Raw genomic sequence first — 15,022 nt, 5'->3', positions numbered from 1 at the left:
CTTTCCCATACTCTCATGAAGTTCGTGGCAACAAGAGTGGGATTCTATAAAGAGCCCAGGGTTTTCCTGTTTAGCCGCCCCTGGTCAGGAGCTCGTGTGTGATTCTCCCAGAGACACTTCTCCAACCACAGGACATTTCCCTGGACTCTGATTCGTCCATGAGTCCTCAGAATATTTTGCTACCATCTTTCGAAATAATCCATGCTAAGTATTGATCATGATTAGGAGTGTGGCGACACAGACCCCCTCAGGTGACCCTGTCTCTCTCCTGATTGAAGATCTGCCTCAGCATTACTTGGTGGGGACTTTCCAGACCAACAGAAGCTGGAGGGAAAAGGCTGCGCTCCTGCCTCTGCTGCTGACTGGCTGTGCGTTCTGAGCCAGGTCCCTCGGTCTGAGTTTGTTTTTTCACCTGTGAGACAGGGATGATGATAGTGGTGGTGGTGACATTTGGGTTTTTTAATTTTTAGAATTTATTTTGAGACAGAGTTTCCTCTCTGATCTCAGCTCACTTCCACCTCTGCCTCCCAGATTCAAGTGATTCTCATGCCTCAGCCTCCCGAGTAGCTGGCATTACAGGTGCGCGCCACTACACCTGGCTGATTTTTATATTTTTAGTACAATTGGGGTTTGGCCATGTCGGTCAATCTGGTCTAGAGCCCCTGACCTCAGGTGATCCACCCATCTCGGCCTCCCAAAGTGCTGGGATTACAGGCATGAGCCACCAATCCCGGCCTGGTGGTGACATTTGTTATGTTCACCCATGGAGGTCTTAGGGTTCTTGAACGGTAAGATGGATGTCAGAGCCAAATGCCAACTTGAAATCTGGATGGAAATGTGAGTTCCTGTGGGTATTTCTTATGGCTTACAAATGGCTTGATTCCTTTTTTCCCCTTCTCTGCAGCATACTGCATTTGAAATGAATAAATGGGGCTCCTGGACTGCTAGCTACATTTGCTTACAGCAGCTGTCTGCTGATCTACTGAGTCTCTGCATGAGCAGAGTTCTCAACCCACACTGCATGGCAGGGGGTGGAGATAGACTATGGACGCGCTCCCCTCGGTCTCCCAGGCTGGCTTCCTTTCAGGCCCTAGCTAATCCTGGACCATATCTTATCTATCTTCTCCCCTCACACTTTCTCTTCACAGAGGGTGAACCGAGACAAGGATTCACCATCTCTCCTTATCTGCATCTGGCAGGCTAGGCCATGTGCCAGGTGCTCTGGGTGCCAGCTGCCCATCGTTATGTAGAGGAGCTAGTTCCTGAAGGGAGTGGCTACTATAGGACAGAGCCTGGGACATGCCAAGTATTTGATACCCATTATTATTACTCTTCTTACTGGAGCATAGAGGAGTGACCTGGTTTTTGCAACTGTTTTCCTTTGATTCCTTCAACCTATCAAATGAAACAACTCCTCAGCTCAATATTCTGATTTCATTGTTCCTAAAATAATTTAGGGTTGTAGATCTTCCCAGGTAGGCTATAAATGCTGTTTTTGTCTGTGGGAGCTCCAGGACCTGAATGAAAGCAGCCCAGCCCGTGGGCTCTGCTGTGGAGGATCAGGCAGCATTCAACATTGGGCTTCCAGGGTGCCAAGGCCTCACAAACCTGGTCCCTGGGACAGGGCTCCCTCCAAGCCCGAGCCTCAGGGGAAGGCTCAGCAGTCACAGCCCACCAGTGCTTCCTCTCAGCTACCAACGCTGATCAGAGTGGGAAGTGCTGCTGCTGCTGCCTGGAGAGGCACAGCCCTGACGGTTACGGAAGACAGTGGGCAGACTGTGGAAAATCACCCAGAGATTGCTGCTGACAACTTCATGTCTTCAGAACATCACCCCTCTGTTTATAGCTGGAGAGAGGGGCGCCCAGCCAGAGAAAGCCAGGAACAGGTTCCGGCTTCCATCACTCAGGTACTCAGGAACCCCTGGGTACTCCACACTGACTCACACTGAGCTGAGCTGTCCATGGCACTGACCCGTTTGTCCACTGCTACTTCCTCCCTCCAGGGACACTGTCCAAATTGAACAATAGAGGATCCCATATGTTCACCACAGGCATCATTTTGTGTAAGTCCCAGTTGTGGCCCAGGGTCGGTCCTTGCACTGTACTATAACTTACCTAGGACTTTATCTGCATTCACATAAGCACTAGGGGTCAGGAAGCTGTTACTCCAGTCCCTGGGGGCCTCTCTCCAGATGCCTGCATTTTAAAGACTCTTCTGTTTGTCTACAGTGTAGCTCTATTGACTGTTTTTTGTCTATTTTATCTCGCAGATTCCATGGCCACCTCCTTTAAGGCAAAAACAGGACCCAGCACCGTGGCTCACACCTGTAATCCCACCACTTTGGGAGGCCGAGGTGGGCGGATCACAAGGTCAAGAGATCAAGACCATCCTGGCTAAAATGGTGAAACCACATCTCTACTAAAAATACAAAAATTAGCCGGCTATGGTGGCACGCGCCTGTAGTCCCAGCTACTCAGGAGGCTGAGGCGGAAGAATCGCTTGAACCCAGGAGGCGGAAGTTGCAGTGAGCCAAGATTGCCCCACTGTACTCCAGCCTGGTGACAGAGCAAGACTCCGTCTAAAAAAAAAACAAACAAAAAGAGACAAGAATGGCATCTTCTTTGCATCTTGCACCATCCTTGCACTTACTGCTTGGGAATATTTGACTATCCCGTTCCATAATTAATCCAATCCACCTGTCTTTCCTCGAACACCTACAATATGAGCACCAGATTCTTTTACAGGGAATACAAAAATGAGTAGACATGAATGGAGAGTGGGGCAAAAGAGTGGAAAAGGAGTAGTAGCTTATTTCCTAAAGTTTGGTGTGAAATAGGAGAGGGACAGGGTGGAGAGGCTTGTAGAAGTGCATGGGGAGGGGAGCTTGTGGTTGAAGATAAACAGGGGTGACTAGGGGGTGGATAATTGATGGAACGAGGGGTGGAGGATCCTGGAGGGAAGGAATGGGAACCTGAGCACAGGCAGATTGATTGTGGAAAAAAAGTCACCTTTTCATCAAGACTAATGGAAGGAGGGAGGGAAGTGAAGGTGGGGAGGGAAGGGAGATGTAGCAAAATTTGGACACAGATGTAAAAGAAAAGGGCTTGCCCTAATGTCCGCAGGTTGTCACTACTGAATGAAGGAGCGGATGTGAGCCCCAATATTAAAGCGCCAAAGCTGACAAGGATCCATTGCTGGGATGATTGGAGGTGGCATCTGTGACTCAGAAATGGCCATGTGGCTTGACTGGGGGAGGTCAAGGGAAAAGGAGGGGAAAGGAGAGCAAAGCTGGGGAAACAGGAATTCTCTCTAGGGCCATCTTTCCTTCCCTCTCTCATCCATACCCCATGTATCAGGATCCTGAGGCCCATCTGTCCTTCCCCAAGTTCTGAAGTTCTCTCCTTCCCTCATGGTGTGCTTTGCTGGCTAAGTAACCACTTGCTGTGACTGGTTCAGTAGCTGCTCCTGGTTCTGTGTGCTTTCCTCTCTCGGGTACCAGTGCGATTTTCTTAGAAGATGGGAGAGGTGCAGTTAGCCTTTGGTTCACATAGTCTGTTCACTTTGTTATTGCAGCCCTAACAAACTAAGATGATAACCTTACAGCTGTATTTTAAAGGAATGAGATATTAGCAGGGTGTGGTGGCACATGCCTGTAATCCCAGCTACTCAGGAGGCTGAGGCACGAGAATCACTTGAACCTGGGAGGCAAAGGTTGCCGTGAGCCAAGATTGTACCACTGAGCTCCAGCCCGGGCAACAGACTCTGTCTCAAATAAATAAAATTAAAAATTAAAAGTATGAGATGTATTTATTTCATCAGCATTTTAAGGATTGTTTGCTATGTCAAATACTGAATTATAGAGTAGTTTAGACTCTATAACCGTCTCATAAATATATTCAAGAAGAAGGTATTTACTTCACAAAAGACTTAACGTTAAACATTTATTCAAATTTATCTACTCTTATCATGAAAAATATTTTCTAAAACAAGGTTTTGTTAACTTTGACAGAGTAGTCATTAATTTCCAGCAAACATGGCTGCTTTCCTGTTGGCACATGGGATTAAATTATCCTCTGTAAAGGGACTGGTGTTTTGGGACATGGGATATTGTCTTAACCTGGGCAGCTATAACACATATACTCCAGACTGGGTGTCTTAGACCAGGGGTCCCCAACCCTTGGGCCGAGAACTGCTACTCATCCGTGGCCTATTAGGACCTGCCCTGCAGCACTTCAGTGGGCCCTGCCTCCTGTCAGATCAGCAGCCGAGTCATATTCTCATAGGAGCGCAAACTCCATTGTGAACTGTGCATGTGAAGGATCTAGGTCGCCTGCTCCTTATGAGCCTTTAATGCCACCACCAGTCTGTGGAAAAATTGTCTTCCACAAAACTAGTGGCAAAAAGGTTGGAAACTGCTGACTTAGACAACAGAAATTTCGTTGTTAACTTTTTCACAGTTCGTGAGGCTGGAAAGCCCAAGATGAAGGTGCCTGCAAATCTGGTGTCTAGCGTGGGCCCTATTCCTGGTTTACAGCAGGGCGTGTAATTGCTGTGTCCTCACTTGGCAGAGAGAGGAGAGAGAGCAAGCTCCTGTGTCTTTTTTTTTTTGAGACAGAGTCTGGCTCTGTCACCCAGGCTGGAGTGCAGTGGTGTGATCTCGGCTTACCACAACCTCCAACTCCCGGGTTCAGGCAATTCTCCTGAGTAGCTAGGACTACAGGCATGCACCACCATGCCCAGCTTATTTTTTTTGTATTTTTAGTAGAGACAAGGTTTCACCATGTTAGGCAGGATGGTCTTGACATCCTGACCTCATGATCTGCCCACCTCGGCCTCCCAAAGTGCTGGGATTACAGCATGAACCACTGCACCCAGCCTCCTGTGTCTTTTTATAAGGGGACTGATACCATTGAAGAGCACCTCCCAAAGACCCTGCCTCCTAATACCATCACACTGGAGGTTAGGATTTTAACATAGGAATTCTGGGGAGGCCACAAAAATTCGGTGCATACCAAGTGCCTATAACAGAAATTCCTATCTCACTCTGAGTGCACACCACACAGTGTGCTAGACATCACTCCCAAATGTCATCCCCTGAATTGTCACAACAGGCTTAGGAGATGGGCAGGTATCCCATGGCACATACAAGAATATCAGAACTTAAAGTGGTTAAATAACTGTCTGCAGTTACAGAGCTAATCACTAGGAAGAACGCTCCCTAATTCTGACAGACCAGGTGTAGACCTCAGCTCTGCTGCATCCTAGCAGTGTGACCTCAGCAGGCAGCTTAACTTCTCTCAACCTCAGTTTCTTCATTTGTAAAGTGGAGACAAGGTACTATGCACCTCATGGGGTTGTTGGACAGATTAAAATGAGATAATGAATCTTTTTGGCACAAAGCCTGGCAAATATAAAGTCCTCTAATGTTAGCTATTACTACTGCTTTAAGAAATATGGTAAGGGTTGGGCATGGTGGCACACGCCTGTAATAACAGCACTTTTGGAGGCCGAGGCGGGCAGATTACAAGGTCAGGAGTTCGAGACCAGCCTGACCAACGTGGTGAAACCCCATCTCTACTAAAAATACAAAAAAATTAGCCAGTCATGGTGGTGCCTGTAATCCCAGCTACTTTGGAGGCTGAGGCAAGAGAATCACTTGAACTTGGGAGGCAGAGGTTGCAGTGAGCCAAGATTGTGCCACTGTGATCCAGCCTGGGAGACAGACCAAGACTCTGTCTCAAAAAAATAAAAAGAAATATGGTAAGTAAAAATATGATCAGAAATTCTATAGCAGTGTTTACAAAGAGCTTTCTGTTTTGTCTGATGAGGAAACTGAGGCTGAAAGAAATTGAGTGACTCAATTGGGCCCCCCCAGCCAGTAAGCAGTGGGAAGGGGACTCAATCCAGCTTTCTGGCTTCCAGCAGGACAGGGCTGCAGACTTCTAACAGGTGCTCCACTAGTCAATGTCCTTGAAATAGTGAAAGCTCCTGTCTCAGCCTAAAAGTCATGTCTGTGTGTGAGTTTACTATGGAGGAGGGAAATAGCTCAAAGACTCTCTCTCTCTTTTTTTTTTTTAAAGACAGGGTTTTACCATGTTGGTCAGGCTGGTCTTGAACTCGTGATCTCAGATGATCTGCCCGCCTTGGCCTCCAAATTGCTTGGATTATAGGCATGAGCCACCACGCCTGGCCGGCTCAAAGACTCTTACCCTGTTGTGTAAAGTTCTTTTTGCTTTACATCTCTGCTAGTCAGGGTTCCCCAAAGAAACAGAAACAATAGGATGTGCAGAGAGAGAGAGAGAAATTGATTTTAAGGAGTTGGCTCATGTGACGGAGGCTGGTAAGTCCCAAATTTTACAGGGTGGGCCAACAGCTGAAGACTCAGTGAAGAGCTAATGTCACAGTTGAGGTCTGAAGGCTGTTTGCCAGCAGATTCCTTGTTGCTCAGGAGTGGTCAGCCTTCTGTTCTATTCAGGCCTTCAGATGATTGGTGAGGCTTAGCAGACGTAATGGAGGGCCATCTGCTTTACTGAAACTCAACCAGTTTAAATGCTAATGTCATCTAAAAACACCTTCACCAGGAACACCCACAATAATGTTTGACCAAATATCTGGGCACTCTGGCCCAGCCAAATTGACATGAAAAATTAACTGTCAGGACATCTTTGCCTAGCTCCATCAAGAATTTGCTGAGAGCTATTATGCAGGGTACTGACCTTAACTCCCACTCCCCAAATGCCCTGGAAAGATGAAAAAGTGCTGTAGGATAAGGTTGAGTCTTTGAACCCAAACCCTCCCATCATTTTTTTTTTGGGGGGGATGGAGTCTCTTTCTGTCGCCCAGGCTGGAGTGCAGTGGTGTGATCTCAGCTCACTGCAACCTCCACCTCCCAAGTTCAGAGGGTTCTCCTGCTTCAGCCTCCCGAGTAGCTGGGACTACAGGTGCCCACCACCACACCTGGCTAATCTTTTGTGTTTTTAGTAGAGACAGGGTTTCACCGTGTTAGCCAGGATGGTCTCCATCTCCTGACCTCGTGATTCACCCACCTCATCCTCCCAAAGTGCTGGGATTACAGGCATAAGCCACCGCACCCAGCCCCTTTTTCTTTCTTTCAGGAGAATCCTGTTAATGAAGCAGTTTACTTTCTTTCATTTTCAGTGCATCCACTTGTGGTAGCAGGCTGGTAGGACTGTAGGTGAACCTTTATTTTTTTCTTTCCTCATTTCTTTTGACATGGTGATAATGTTTTACTTTTGTCTTAACTACCAGCTTGCCTGCAACTAAGGGAACCAGGGCGGGAGAGTGTCTTTCTAATCTTCTCTTTAATTATGGTACTTGTTTAAGATTAGCTAAGCCTGGCTCATTTTTAAGTCAATTTTATTGAGGTAGAACTGCTGATTGCAAAAATAGGTTTTAAAAATATTCCATATCTGTATAGAAATGGTAGAAAACTAAAAGCTCTGGAGGCTGAGGCAAGAGAATCGCTTGAACCCGGGAGGTGGAGGATGAGGTGAGCCAAGATTGTACCATTGCACTCCAGCCTGAGCAACAAAAGCGAAACTTTGTCTAAACAACGACAACAAAACCTAAAAGCTAAATTCTGTGTAAACTGAAATAGCACCATCTTGAATGTCAGGGAAAGGACATACTTTGGAAACTGGTCTTCATGGTGGTGTGCCTAAAGCGCAGGGCAAAATTTAGCCTTTTTTTTTTTTTTTTTAAAGGCTTATCAAGTGAAGCGGGGGAGTTGAGAAGGAATAAGGACATCTGTACCTGGTTGTGATCAGTTAGCTGTAAACACTACTGCAGTCGGACCGGCCAAAAATCAGCCTCTCAAGTGTTAAAACGATAAAACCAAAAGCATGAGGCAACAGCTTTGTGAACGTTTTAAAATTACCGCCAGTCATTTAAATTTAAATAATTTAATTTAATTATTAGGTAATTGCCAAGGTCAGTGAGCAGAAATTCTCACCCAGTAACCAATGCAAATAATAATCCTATTGGAATACTCAGCTGGCCAGATATCTGAAGTGTAGCAATGGGAAGGACTCTAATGAATAAACTGACCACCTTCTCTTTATATGGCACTCTGTTTTGAAAGGTCTTTCAGTGCTACTCATTTTGTTTATTTGATCCTTACAAACACTTGATGCCATAGGGCAGCCAGATATCTTTCTCCCCATTAAGACTGAGAGAGGTTCAAGGTCATGTCACTGCAAAGTGCAGGGAACAGAACAGAAAGAGCTCATCTTTCCTCTGCATCATAATCAGCCCAAGGTCTTTGTTGGGTGCCCGAGACTCACCTCCAGGGCCCAGGGGTGGGTGGAAGAGAATGATGGACAGAATCATTATAGAAGAGAATTATGGCCATTCTTGCAATTGGCCCATCTCAAAGAAAAAGGGAGTTTAATCAAAGTGGTATTGCCATTTTGAGTTAGAGATTTCAGGTGATATAAATGTGCAGGCCTGCATATTTATGCCCAGAACTAGTAAAGACAGAAGGAAAAAAAGAGAGGGGATGAACACTTTAACAGGATTTAAATATTACTGCCTTTTTCACAAACAGCGACAAAAACAGCTCCCAAACCTTGAGGAATGGCAGTGGAAGGGGGGAAAGGGAAGAGCGCTGCCGGGCTAGCTCTCTCCCTGAGCGGAGAGAGTCACGCCTCCAGGGCTGTGAATGATGAATCACATCTTTCACATCAGGACTTTGTTCAGATTTCCCCGGAAACTTCACTGAGTATACAATAGAGATGACTGTTCTTTTGGGGAGATTAGCATTTTCTGGAGGGATTAGTAGACATCAATTTGGGGTTATATTACAAATTAAAATGAAAATTAAACGAGTGTAATATGGCTTTTGTGGGCTGTGTTCACCTTTCTAGGAGGGCAGCATGGCCAGCCTGTGTGAAAGAGAAAATGTCAGACTTGGTTGCAGAAGCGCAAAGGGTGATATCTCCAGTCTCACCTTCCTTGACAAGAGGGGCTCTTTTCAAAATCGAGATGACACCTCTCAGTTTACAAGGCACTCCCCTGTGTATCATTATATTTAAGCTCTACCAAGCAGATGCATGGTTCCTGTTTTCTAGAGGCAAGAGCTTAAGGCCACAGCTAAAGGCACATACTGGGCCTGCAGCTTAAAGCCTGTGTCCTCTCCACTCCATCACAAGGCTGACCCACTCAGGCTCTAGATGGGGTCAGAGTGGCTGATGCAATTACTTATTGGCTCCTTGTCACCAACCATATTGTTTTGCCCAGACATGGGAGAGTCGTGGCCAAACTAAGACAACTGGTCACCCTACTTCCATGTTTTCATTAGTACTGACAGGAGATTTTCCAAGAACCACACTGAGTGCTAAGACACTTTAGGATGTAGCTGTATAGGCATGGGGTTTGCATAGTTTCATTCTACCCAAACAGCATTTGCAAGCATTTTAAAATGTACTCTTAGTCTCCTAAGGTTGCTATTTTGATTTCTTTTTCCTCTTCACTTCTTTATATCTCCTCATTGTTATTGTCTCAGATCACCAAAGGGTGGACGGGGAGGAGGAGGGAAGCAAGGAAAAATAAGGAAAGAAAGACACTGCATCCATCTTTTCACAGTGTGGTCTTGGTTGCGGTGTGTCAAGGACCGATCTGTAGCAGTCATTTCCAAACCTGAACATCGAGGTGGCCAGCCCCTAAGACGGCCCCGCGGATTCCGGCCTCTTGCCATTCCTGCTCTTGGGAAATTCTCTTCCCTCCTCCCTTGAGTAGATTTGTCTTGAGGGCTCCCTTTGTGTTTGTGGTTCACCCGCAGCTCTCACTTCTCTCTCTTTCTCTTTTCCTTTCTCCCTCCCTCCCTCCCTCCCATTTCTAACCCTGGGAAAGGGCAGATGCCAAGCTCAGTGAGCAGCCCCACAGACAGGTCCCTGTGGTGAGGAACTGATGTTTCCAGCCATGGGCCAGCAAGGACCCCAGGCCTGCTGAGGGACAGATAGGTGAGCTTGGAAGCAGAATCCCTAGCACCAGTGAAGGCCTGAGAAGACAAACAGCTTGCTGGTAGTGCCATCAAAGACCACCAGCCAGAATCATAAGGTCAAGTCAGTCTCAGAGTCCTCACCCATGTAAACTATAAGATGATAAATATTGGTGGTTTTCAGCCTTTATTTTTAGGGTAATTTGTTCAGAAGCAATAGACAACTAATACAAATATATATCAGAACCATTTAGATAACAACTTGATAAAATGTGTATTCTGGGCAGCACCCCCAGAGATATTCAACAGATGCAGCCTGAGACCTTTGCCTTTTCACCAGGAATCCCAGGGGAATCTGAAATGAACACATTTCTGCTTGAGAGCACACAAAATAAACCCTCACCTGGGAAGGCCTGGCCAGATCGGAGACTGTAAAGAAGGGAGAATTGCCAGGTAAAAACAAGATGCCCAGGCTGGGCACTGTGGCTCACGCCTGTAATCTCCACTCTTAGGGAGGCAGAGGCTGGAGGATAGCTTGAGCCCAGGAGTTTGAGACCTGTCTGGGCAATATAGCGAGACCCCGTTCTCCACAAAAAGGAAAAAAAAAAAAAGACAAAAACAAGATACTCAGTTCTATTTAAATTTCAGATAAATAGCAAATAACGTTTTAGTCTTAAGTATACCCCATGCAGTATGTGGGACATATTTACATAGACACAGTATTTGCTGATTATCTGAAATTCAAATGTAACTGAGTGTTCTGTATTTCTGCTTGCTAAATACCACCCAGAGGCCCCACGGGAAGTGAAGCCCCAATGGGAAGTAAAGTGGTGCCTCCCTTGCCTGGATGGCAGAATTTTTCTCCTTAAGGACACAGAGGCCTAGGCTCTTCCTTCCTGTGTGGTGGTGGGGGTGGCCTCCACTGGCCTCAAAGTCTTGATGTCCTTCTCCCCGAGGAGCTTCGGGTTGCCCAGGATGGCTCCTGCTCCCCCCGACCCCCACTCTAAGGACTCCCTCTAGGCGGAGCCCCTCCTGGATGTTCTGGTGGGAGGGTTTTGGGGAATCCTCCACACAGCCCATCTCATCTCCAAGAGGCTGGAGGCCCCACACGTGGACACAGTGTTGGTGGGCAGCCCCTTGATGACTGTGGCCAGTGTGTGGGTGAGGAGACTGGTCCAGTCGGTGGACCTCATGCCTGCTGGGCGCTGCCCACGGCACTGGGAACTTCCTTGCTTTTTTTGGTGCTGTTGGCACAGCCTTTCCAGAGCAGTGGATGAATGCCAGTCTCCTCCCACACCCCTGCAGGGACGCAGACCAACACAGCTGCTCTATTAAATGTATGCACTTCTTATTGTGAGTCTGTCTCAGAATAAGTCTCTGACGAGCACTATTTATTGCAGCCCTCAGACCTGTAAAGAGGAGGATGGTCCCAAAGAGCCCTGAATGCAGGCGGTTTCACAAACGCAGGCTCTCACTTCTTTTGTATGTACTTTCTTGTCACAGGGACATCCTTAATTTTGATGTTTTTTTTGAACTATGAAATAGAGGATGAATGAGAGTATGAGTGTATGTCTGTGTGTGTATGAGAAAGAGAGATATTGGCTGGATAGACTGAAATGCTTAAGGCAGAGAAGGAAGATGAAGACTCAGATATGTGTGGCTGTGGCAGAATCAGAAACTTGAATATGTGCTTTGAAACCGGACCTGAAAGTGAGATCACATCACTCTGCTGTGGTTCAGCCTTGCTCAGCGGCCTGATGCAGGCCAGAAACCCACGGGAGGGGAACTCCGCTCAGTCTCTCTCCTGAGAGAAACTCTGGAGGGATCTGATGTTTTGAGAGCAAGGAGGAGGTCTGGAATCAAGTGTACAGAAGCTCTGTTTGTCTGGGAGGCTCTAAAGGGCTCTAGGAGAACTCTTTCGGTGCTGCTTTATATGAATAAAACCAGCATGGTTAAAACAAAACATATTCAAAAAGTAGAATCCAAGGATGATGGTGCCACTGCATATCTTGGATGTCAGGAGGAATCCCACATTCCCAGACCCTCACCCTGATGTAGCTGACTTGGAAGGCTGGAGAAGACCACGAAGCCAGATTCTCTGGATGTTATAGAGCCAGAAGGCACTTTAATAATCGAGGCTAGGGTCCAGTGCAGTGGCTCATGCCTGTACTCTGAGCACTTTGCGGGGTGGCTCATGCCTGTAATCCCGGAGTTTGAGACCAGCCTGGGCAACATAGCGAGACTCTGTCTCTACAAAAAGTAAAAAATTAGTGGGGCATGGTGGTGCATGCCTGTAGTTCCAGTACTCAGGAAGCTGAGGCAGGAGTATTGCTGGAGCTCAGATCAAGGCTGCAGTGAGCGCTCCAGCCTGGGTGACAGACTGAGATCCTATCTCCAAAAAACAGACAAACAAAAAATCCAGGCCGGGTTCCTGTCTTACAAAGAAGCAAGGCTCTCACTGTGGCCTTCAGTTTGACGTTTCTGGGCATCCTAAAAATTAGTAGCCACCTCGCAGATTTATTGTGAAGATTTACTGCAGTGACATATATAAAGCCCTTAGCACTTTGCACTGAGTAAGTGGGAGCTGTTATTTCACTGGTTCTGTGTGCTTGAGTGTGTGGTGGCAAGGTTGGGGTGGGCAGGGAGATCTGTTTCACAACAGTACAAAAAAAGAGCCCTGCTTCCTGAGCAGGGTTCATATATATTTAGAGTCTTTTTAATTGGAAAGGACAAAATAGGACATTTAATTCAATCCCTTTGTTTTAGAGCTGATGAAATGGAGCTCCAGACAAGTGAGGGCTTGCTCAGGATCTCACAACTGCCTCCTGTTCAGGAATCCTGTATCATGCCTACACAGTAGGGAAACTGCTGTGCTTTTAGCCTAGAAACTCCGCTGCGATGGTGTCTCATTTATGCAACAGCAGATGGGAGTTCCCGCACACCAGAAGTACTTGGTTGGATCTTCTCAGATAGCACCAGCGCCATCATGGGGGGGCCCCTGAACTTTTTGTAAATGAATGAAAGTGCAACATAGAATTACATACAAAGACAAGTCTGGATTTGAAATTAATGACCGTGGGATTCAGAAATGATTTGGAGATAAAATGAATAGTTCAAGAAAATTTGCATCTGGGTAGCCAATGTTGCTTAGGAAAAACTTCTCTGTAGAATTTCAGAGACAAAGATCAGGTCTGTTATTTTAATTCATAGCCTTAGGGGGTTTGGAGGGAGTAGAAGGAGTGAGAGTTCTGAAGCACTTTTTTTTTTTTTTTTTTTTTTTTTTTTTGAGGCAAGAGTCTTGTTCCATCGACCAGGCTGGAGTGTGTGGCTCCATCTCTGCTCACTGCAGTCTCCGCCTTCCAGGTTCAAGCAATTCTACTGCCTCAGCCACCCTAGTAGCTGGGACTACAGGCATGTGTCACCACACCAGGCTAATTTTTGTATTTTTAGTAGAGACAAGATTTCACCACGTTGGCCAGGATGGTCTCCATCTCCTGACCTCATGATTCACCTGCCTCGGCCTCCCAAAGTGATGGGATTACAGGTGTGAGCCACAGCTGTGCAGAAATAGGACTATTTTTCTGAAATAGATTAGCTTTTAAATATGTAGCAATGTCTAGCATTGGTTAAGCACTTGGTATGTATTTTACTTATTCGTTTAATCTTCACAACAACCTAGGGAGTTAGGTGCTAGAAGTATCCCCATTTACAGATGAGAAAACTAAGACAAGGCCAGGCGCGGTGGCTCACGCCTGTAATCCGAGCACTTTGGGAGGCCTAGGTGGGTGGATCACGAGGTCAGGAGATCAAGACCATCCTGGCCAACATGGTGAAACCCTGTCTCTACTAAAAGTACAAAAATTAGCCAAGCGTGGTGGTGCACATCTGTAGTCCCAGCTACTTGGAAGGCCGAGGCAAGAAAATCATTTGAGCCCAGAAGGTGGAGGCTGCAGTGAGCTGAGATCACACCACTGCACTCCAGCCTGGGTGACAAAGCAAGACTGTCTCAAAAAAAAAAAAAAAAAAGAAAAAGAAAATTGAGACACATAGAGTAACTTATTCATGGTCAAATAGCTAGTAAATGGCAACGTCAGGACCAAATCTCTGATTCTGGCTTCAGAGCTGTTCTCTACCATGTTGAGAGAGTCCAGGTATCAAACCTATGAGACTAAGAACATTAAACATTCCCCGTGCATGTGTGCATTTCATCACATTACTATCTCAAGGTTAGGAGCATGGAGCTGAACCCTCATGGTACCTAACACCGTAGTCTACCCTACCATACTGTTGGTCTGAAAATTCTGCAGAAACGTGGTGGGATCTTTCATTTTCTAATCTCTAGTGCTCAGCTCTTACTTTATGCTGCTGGAAGAAAAGCAGGAACTAACTCTGCTCTTTAGTCCACAAATGGCATAAGTAGGCAGCACCAGACTTAGTATTCGTTGCTTTTTAAATTTTTTTTGAGACAGAATTTTGCTCTTTTGCCCAGAGCTAGAGTGCAATGGAGTGATCTCGGCTCACTGGAACCTCTGCTTCCCAGGTTCAAGCAATTCTCCTGCCTCAGCCTCCCAATAGCTGGAATTACAGGTACCTGCCACCATGCCTAGCTAATTTTTTTTGTATTTTTAGTAGAGATGGGGTTTTGCCATGTTGGCCAGCCTGGTCTCAAACTCCTGACCTTAAGGGATCTGCCCTCCTTGGCCTCCCAAAGTGCTGGGATTACAGGCGTGAGCCACTGCACCTGGTCTGGATGTATGAGAATTTGTCATATATTAAAGAATATTTCAGGCTGGCCTGGATGTATAACAATTTATCATCTATTAAGAAATATTTCAGGCCAGGTACAGTGCTCACGCCTGTAATCCCAGCACCATGGGAGGCCGAGGCAGGCAGATCACCTGAGGTCAGGAGTTCAAGACCAGCCTGGCCAACATGGTGAAATCCTATCTGTACTAAAAATACAAAAATTAGCGGGGCATGGTGGCAGGCGCCTGTAATCCCAACTATTCAGAAGGCTGTGGCAGAAGAATTGCTTGAACACGGGATGTGGAGGTTGCAGTTAG

The 15,022-nt window shown here is 46.5% G+C and overlaps 1 protein-coding gene across 1 annotated transcript; it reads left to right on the top strand.

Annotated features, from left to right (window-relative positions):
* Positions 1 to 648: 648 nt before the first annotated feature.
* Positions 649 to 11,332, top strand: LOC100387042 (putative uncharacterized protein encoded by LINC01599). The gene is given in 13 exon segments (XM_035262221.3): positions 649 to 837; positions 1,625 to 1,682; positions 1,685 to 1,776; positions 1,778 to 1,808; positions 1,810 to 1,861; positions 1,864 to 1,925; positions 4,459 to 4,494; positions 4,497 to 4,535; positions 9,503 to 9,551; positions 9,554 to 9,670; positions 10,750 to 10,781; positions 10,980 to 11,031; positions 11,034 to 11,332. Coding segments are annotated over 13 exon segments (993 nt in total). The 5' UTR covers positions 649 to 763.
* The last annotated feature ends 3,690 nt before the right edge of the window (positions 11,333 to 15,022 follow it).

Source organism: Callithrix jacchus, chromosome 8 (assembly GCF_049354715.1).
Source record: "Callithrix jacchus isolate 240 chromosome 8, calJac240_pri, whole genome shotgun sequence".
Taxonomy (NCBI): domain Eukaryota; kingdom Metazoa; phylum Chordata; class Mammalia; order Primates; family Cebidae; genus Callithrix; species Callithrix jacchus.
This window is presented reverse-complemented; position numbering and strand designations above follow the sequence as displayed.